Here is a 7,455-nt window from a genome sequence, read left to right on the forward strand (position 1 = left end):
GGTATTTAAATGTGCTCATGCATGCAACCGTTTGCTGCGGGAAACAGTGTTGAAGTGCATCAGAGGATCTTCAGGCTGTGACCAAGGATACAAATATTTTAATTCAGCCTACTTTCTACATTAAAACTGGTATATAATTTTTTGTGTGTGTGTGTGTGTGTGTGTGTGTGTGTGTGTGTGTGTGTGTGTGTGTGTGTGTGTGTGTGTGTGTGTGTGTGTGTGTGTGTGTGTGTGTGTGGACATCTTACACATAACGGCTGCAGAAGATACGTTGTAAATAGGCCTATACATCACCAGCAAGCAAATATTGGCCAGCATTACCACCTACTGGCCAAACAGCTACATTGCGGATAACGTGTATAATAGCTGTAGCGGTTCCTTCCTTTTTCTTTTTGACATTTCTTTTTTTAAACTGCTTATGTAAACCTTTGGAGCCCTGTCATATCAATAACAATTCCCAGCCAGAGCTAAGCCTAAATTAACCTCATTACCAGGGATAATTGCGTGTTTAGACTTTTTTTTGTAGTCATGTTCACTGTCTAAATGAACCACTGTTGTTGTTCGATGTTTTAACAAGAATCAACGAAAAATATACAAATGTAAATCACTACTTTGCAATTAAAACTAGGCTCCTCTACCAGTAGAAAAACTACAACTCCCGGCATGCCCGCTATTTATGCCCTCCTCCCTGACCCCGTGACTGAAAATAATCTGATCAGCTGATCTGGCAAACAAAATAACGCCACATAGATCTGCCAGGGAGGGGGCCGACGAACAAAACAATGACAGTGCTCGGGAAGACACCAATGCAATAACCTATTTAAAACACCTCTCGGCCGTAACCGTGCATATTTATCCGCGTTCTGCCGCCAGATCTCAGGACATCCGCTGGTCTCCGGAGCTTTGACAGCGGCTGGTGTTGTTGTTGTTGTGGTTGTAAGTTCACCGAGGAGCCCGGTTACCAAACAAGGAGCCTCCGACTGCTTCTGCACGACCACCGCTTGTTTATACTCACTGGCTGGTGTATTTTTTCATTGGCCCTTTGCCCATTGATGCTTACTTTGGGTTTATTTCCCGATATGAGAAATAATCTGGGGATCAACGAGCTAGTGAAAGTCCACTTCCTAGCTAGCCGTGACTAGCTACGTCTGTTTGCACAGTGTTATCTCAGTGGGGGGTTCATTGTCTTGTTGTTGTGCTGGTGTCTCAACTACGCTTTCGAAATCGGTCATTTTACTACTTCTTTCTTTTAAAGCAAATAATCGATGTTATGTTTTCCACGATGTTCTGCACACAGTTTGTGTTTACTACTTGAAATCTAGTGACGAAATCCTCGCCTGCTCCCAGCTGAGCGAACATTGTAGCTTGACGTTTGATTGTGTCCTTATCGTCCACTCTATATGTGCAACTTCTCACCAAGTCTTTTTTTAAATCACTCCTTTCTGTTGAAATATATGTAAACAGCCTCATGAGCAAGTTGCACTGACCCATATTGCTAGAGGTCAAATGGAGCATTGTTTCAATACAGTTTAATTTCTGCCACATACACATTGTTTTTCCATGGGCTACTCTTGAGTTATATGCCATTAATACAGTATTCGGGTTTTGTTTTTGCTCTTGATTGCTAGTGGAATCTGTTGGAAGTCTTCCTCCAAGCTGTTCCAGTTAGTAGTACATTGTGTCCCGGTTAACCTCGTGAGAAATGATGAGTGGCCATGGCTCTTCTACAGAAAAGGGAGTCAATAGTACTAATCTAATATGTCAAGAAAGCTATGCCTGCGGTGGCTCTGACGAGGCTGCGTTTGAATGTAATGAGTGCCAAAAGTTGCAATGCGTCCAATGTGAGGCAGGGCTCCATAGTCAAGAACATCTGAAGGGCCACGAGCGCCTGCCCATAGGCCCGGGACACATCCCGTACTGTGACAGTTGCAGAGGGAGTAACGGGAGTTCTGAAACGAAAAACAGATCTGTCATCCGCTGCCTCACCTGCAAAGTGAACTTGTGTCAAGACTGTCAGAAACGCACCCACAGCGGTGGAAACAAAAGGAAACACCCAGTTACAGCCTACCCTAAACTTGCTTTGGACAACTCGGTGCAGACCCCTGCTCAGACACCTGCTGCTCCCCCTGCTCAGACCTCTGCTCAACGCCCCACTCAGCCCCCTGCTCAGCGCCCCGCTCAGACTCCTGCTCAATCCACTGCTCAACCTCCTGGCCAGACCCCCATCCGAACAGACAATGACAACAAAGTTCAGGCAGCAAGACTTCTGGAGAATGTGGCCAGTTTCCTTCTGGTGGATGAAAATGAGGAGATGCAGGTGAGTCATGCTAAACACAACACATAATTCATACTAGACATGTCTAGTGCATACGGGAGGGATAAGCGGTCGTGAATGTGTGACCGACGTGCTCGCGTGTTGGCTCCAGATAAAGGATGAAGCTGCGTTCGTGAAGAAGCTGGGCTGCGAGCGGGACCGTCTGCTGAAGGTGGTGTCCATCTTTGGCAACACCGGGGAGGGGAAATCCCACACGCTGAACCACACCTTCTTCATGGGGAAGGAGGTGTTCAAGACCTCCCCGGCGCAGGAGTCGTGCACGGTGGGCGTGTGGGCGGCGTTCGACCCCGTGCGCAAGGTGGTGGTGATCGACACGGAGGGCCTGCTGGGGAACAGCTCCAAGCAGGGCCAGAGGACCCGCCTCCTGCTCAAGGTGCTGGCCATCTCGGACCTCATCGTGTACCGCACGCACGCCGACCGCCTCCACGACGACCTCTTCAAGTTCCTGGGCGACGCCTCCGACGCCTACCTGAAGCACTTCACCAAGGAGCTGAAGGCCTCCATCGCCCGCTGCGGCCTGGACGTCCCGCTGTCCAGCATCGGCCCCGCGGTGGTCATCTTCCACGAGACCGTCCACACCAAGCTGCTCGGTTCAGGTACGGGAAAACTCACATTGTAATGTGATATGAGGGAGGGGGAAGATAATGTATGCACTGCATTATCACTTTGCTTGTTTGCTTAAGTGGAGGTGGTGCGCTAGTTGTGGTATAGGGCTTGTAGATCGCGTCTTCACATCGCATTGGCCGCCTCCATTTTTTTTTGCATAGAGTATTTCAGTGTAATGTAATTCGCCATGGTTTTTTCAGTTTGTTGTTAAGTAATAAGTCATGAAATGATTTTAAATTATTGGGCAAAATTGTTGTTTTTGAAACTGCCACAGTATGTCTCATGCGAGACGTGGAACACAGTTTTGATAACTGTGTTCTAAAACTCTTGAGTGCTCAAGATTTTGGAGTATCTGCAATAAAAAAGTCCCATAATGCATTCTGATGTGCAAGCCCTATAATTCGTATCGTATGAGGCACAGTCTATTATTAGTCTCTCACAATCAACAACACTTATGTGGTGTAAATTGAGGCTTGCCCATAACAGATGATTTGGGCGAAGCCAGTGACAACAAAGCAACGCTTTTCTTGTTTTGGTGTTTTGGTTTTACCTTGTCCACAGGATTGGTTGTAGCACTTGCTGTACCAAGTTGTTGCAAAACAAGAAAAACATAATTTTAAGGAGAGCTAGTGGTTGAATTTAAGATTGATTTTTGGATGTGGAACGTTCTAATTATTGCTACTTATTTACCTCTTCGATCATGTAATAGTGAATTGAAAAACTGTTTTACACAGCAAGCGTTGCTGTTGCCATGGGCTTATAAATAAAATTACAACTAGATTCTGGCTAACCTGCTGGCCTAGCTCCATTTGTAAACTTCCTCCTCCCTGTCCGCTGAAGGTAAGACATCGGAGCCGGTTGACAGGCTCCTGCTGGAGCGCTTCAGGAAGCTGGGTCGCTTCCCAGAAGCCTTCAGCTCTGTCCAGTACCGAGGCACCCAGACCCTCAGCCCCCCCACTGACTTCAGTGGCCTGAAGGCGAGCCTGGAGCAGCTCTTGGACAACAACGCCACCCGTTCCCCTCGCACCCCCGTGGTTATCTTCAAAGCCCTGCAGGTAAGGTCGTAAATAACTCGATTGGCCTCTGATGTGTGTGTGTGTGTGTGTGTGGGTGTCTTTGCGGCTTCCGTGTTTGAAGGACAATTGCGAAGGCTTTTGAATGACACATAGGCTACTCGGATGAAGAGGTGAGAAAAAGGGCAGTGGTCTGCCTTATTGGATTCAAAAGGATGAACTGCTTCTTTGTGATAGGGGGTTGTGGTTGTGATATGGTTCAGCGTAATATCTGCTGGGTCTCTCTCCTCTGCTCCATCCAGGCCCTTAGCGATCGCTTCTGCGGCGAGATCTCAGACGAGCTGGTGGCCCACGGCTGCTTCTTCCCCGATGAGTACTTCACCTGCTCCTCTCTCTGCCTCGGTTGCGGGTCAGTCACCCTTTAACGACTTTCATTTCATCCATCGTCATCATCTGCTGTGTGCCAACGGGCGGTTTTCAGCATGATGTTTGATGTATTCCTTTCTGTTCACAGATGTGGCTGCAAGAACAGTATGAACCACCTGGGGGAGGGAGTGTGCCACGAAGCCAAGCATCGCTGCCGCTACTCGCCCCAGTACGACAACCGCATCTACACATGCAAGGTATGCACCGACCGTAAAGGACGACTAAGGGATACTGCTAGCTAGCTAGCTAGCGAGGCTAACAATGACGCTACGCTAACCCCTGACCCTTCCCTCCACTCCAGGCTTGTTATGAAAGGGGACAGGAAGTGATGGTGGTTCCCAAGACCTCTGCGTCCTGTGACTCGCCGTGGCTGGGTTTGGCCAAATACGCCTGGTCTGGGTGAGTAGAGGGAGGAAGTGGACCCACACAAGATGGTCCAGGGTAGTTGGGCGAGGGGTTAGGGGTGTGTTACCTACACGCTCCATTCTTAGCAGCGCTGGTTACATTTTTCTCCAACCTCTGACACAGTAGGCCTGTACTTGATAAATAAGTCAAAAGTCATTCATAAGAATGAAAGGGAAACTAGTTCACATTTTCTAATATATATATATAGGGTTAGGGTTATAAATAATAAATCGGTAGTTTATTATTTAGTATTTAGACGTTAAAAAAATCAGTGTGTACATATTTGGATGTTCATATCGGTATGTAACTATATACAAACTATGTACAAGCTTCCAAAAACGCTACACTAGGAGTGTAGGAGCAACTATTGTACTCTGCAGGGATTGTGAACATGATGTGATTTTCTCCGCCCGTGCAGGTATGTGATTGAATGCCCCACCTGTGGAGTCATCTATCGTAGCCGCCAGTACTGGTATGGAAACCAGGACCCCGTGGACACCGTGGTCCGTACCGAGATCCAGCACATATGGCCCGGGGTAAGACCCGGGACACGGGAGCCTTCTCAATCAATTTAATAGACCCCTGGCCTCCACGTCATCCATTATTGAGTGGTGGCCATAAAAAAAACCAAACCGGCGGTCTCCGTTTCCCCCCAGTCGGACGGCTTCCTGAAGGACAACAGCAACGCGGCGCAGCGGCTTCTGGACGGGGTCAACCTGGTGGCTCAGTCGGTGTCGGAGCTCAGCGTCAAGCCCGCCAAGGCCGTCACCTCCTGGCTGACGGACCAGATCGCCCCGGCCTACTGGAAACCCAACTCCCTCATCCTGGTGAGTGACAATCCCCCCCCCCCCCCCCCCTCCCCCCCCCTCCCAGCCGACACACTCAGTACCTCTCACCTCCACCGCAACAGCTGACAGTGTGCAGACGAGTGCCTCTGCAGGCATGTTCCCCAGCCTGTCGCGCTCCGCTTCCACCCTTTTTATAACGCAACTCGGGTTTGCAACCGGCTGGCCCGGCCGTGGACGGCCCGTCCTGTCCTTAGCGACCGCGGTTTCCCCTTACGGTTGTTGTTGTTTGCGTCTGGGCCCCTGCAGACGTGCCACAAATGTCAGGCGGTCTTCCAGGACAATGACAACAAGCATCACTGCCGTGCCTGCGGGGAGGGCTTCTGCGATGGCTGCTCCTCCAGAGCCACGCCCATCCCAGAGAGGGGCTGGGGCCCCGCCCCGGTCAGGGTCTGCGACCTGTGCTTCGAGCAGCGGGCGTCCCACGCAGGTACGTGAACTGAGCCAGCCTCCCCTCTGCAGACGCGAGCAGCCCCCTCACCTCTAAGCCTACTGCTGGGTGTCCGTGTCCATCCCCTCTCACCTCGTTGTTATGTCTGTGCAGACCTGCTGGAGGAGGAGGAGGAGGGAGGAACGCTGGCCAGGAAGGTGGGGGAGGTGGTGACTAACACTCTGGGGGCGGTGGCCACCGCCATCGACATCCCTCTTGGTGAGTGGATCGCAGGAGAACAACAACACACAGCCTGGAATGGTTACGCAATTGGAATTTGTAACACGGATAGGATAAGTGGACTGGAGAAACTCTGCCCTCCAGTGGTGGGTCGTGGTATAGGGCAAACTCAGGATACTGAAGGTTGAACGCAGCTCCTGCTGGTTTATAAAGTATTAGTGGATGGTCAGGCGGAAACAGTCTATTTGGTTGCCAAGCCCTTCTCCCACTACAAGATTGTAATGTAATGGTTACTTATTCTGTGCATAAAATACATACTGTCGCAGTAAGGCATGGTATTCAATCCAATTTCGGTTTTATGTATTATTTTTAGTGCTGTCAAGCGATTAAAATATTTAATGTCATAGTTAACTCACGATTAATCGCAATTGTTTTTTCTATGCTAAATATCCCTTGATTTCTTTGTTCCATTAATTTTTCTCATTTTAATGCTCTTTAAAATGGTTTGGGTTAACGCCGTTAATAACGCGTTTAACTGACAGCACTAATTATTATTATTATTTTTTTGTAGTGCTAGATAGGGTTAGGTAATGAACTAATGGAAAATAGTAACTTTTGTTTTGACGTTTTGTAACAGCCATGAAATGTGCATGTTTTGGTGGGGAAGGGGACACATTTGTAAGAACTATTTGTCCTCATCGTTAACATTATCTTCAAAAACATGCAGCGATACAGCATTCCTGCTGAGGTTGCTTTTACCTCTTTGTAATATATACCGAGGAACTTCACATATTGCCTTTTTAAAAAAAATCCTGTCCCTTTCTAAAGAACAGCACGGGCCCTAGTTATTTCAGGAGGAGAAACAGCGACGCGAGGCACTGTGACAAAGCACATCTGACCACTCAGCGGTTTCCTAACCTGGTTCCTCCGTGCCTGCATGGGCGCGTCCCGGCGCTCTCTCCCCAGGTCTGGTGAAGGACGCGGCCCGGCCCGCCTACTGGGTGCCCGACCAGGACATCCTGTGCTGCCACAGCTGCCGGCGCGAGTTCAGCGCCAAGCTGTCCAAGCATCACTGCCGCGCCTGCGGGCAGGGCGTGTGTGACGACTGCTCCCCGGAGCGCCGCCCCGTGCCCTCACGAGGCTGGGACCACCCCGTGCGTGTGTGCACTCCCTGTGACCGGAAGCCCGGGGAGCTTTAACAGCGAGCGCATCAGG

General features: G+C 49.6%; 1 protein-coding gene across 1 annotated transcript; it reads left to right on the forward strand.

The window, feature by feature from the left end:
• Positions 1-700: 700 nt before the first annotated feature.
• On the forward strand, positions 701-7,455 carry LOC130382426 (zinc finger FYVE domain-containing protein 1-like). The gene is made up of 11 exons (XM_056590158.1): positions 701-2,317; positions 2,427-2,931; positions 3,782-3,996; positions 4,257-4,363; positions 4,469-4,577; positions 4,682-4,779; positions 5,204-5,321; positions 5,442-5,612; positions 5,880-6,060; positions 6,175-6,279; positions 7,207-7,455. The coding sequence occupies exons 1-11, from the start codon at positions 1,703-1,705 to the stop codon at positions 7,437-7,439; spliced, it is 2,457 nt and encodes an 818-aa protein (XP_056446133.1). The 5' UTR covers positions 701-1,702; the 3' UTR covers positions 7,440-7,455.

This window comes from Gadus chalcogrammus, chromosome 5 (assembly GCF_026213295.1).
Source record: "Gadus chalcogrammus isolate NIFS_2021 chromosome 5, NIFS_Gcha_1.0, whole genome shotgun sequence".
Classification (NCBI taxonomy): domain Eukaryota; kingdom Metazoa; phylum Chordata; class Actinopteri; order Gadiformes; family Gadidae; genus Gadus; species Gadus chalcogrammus.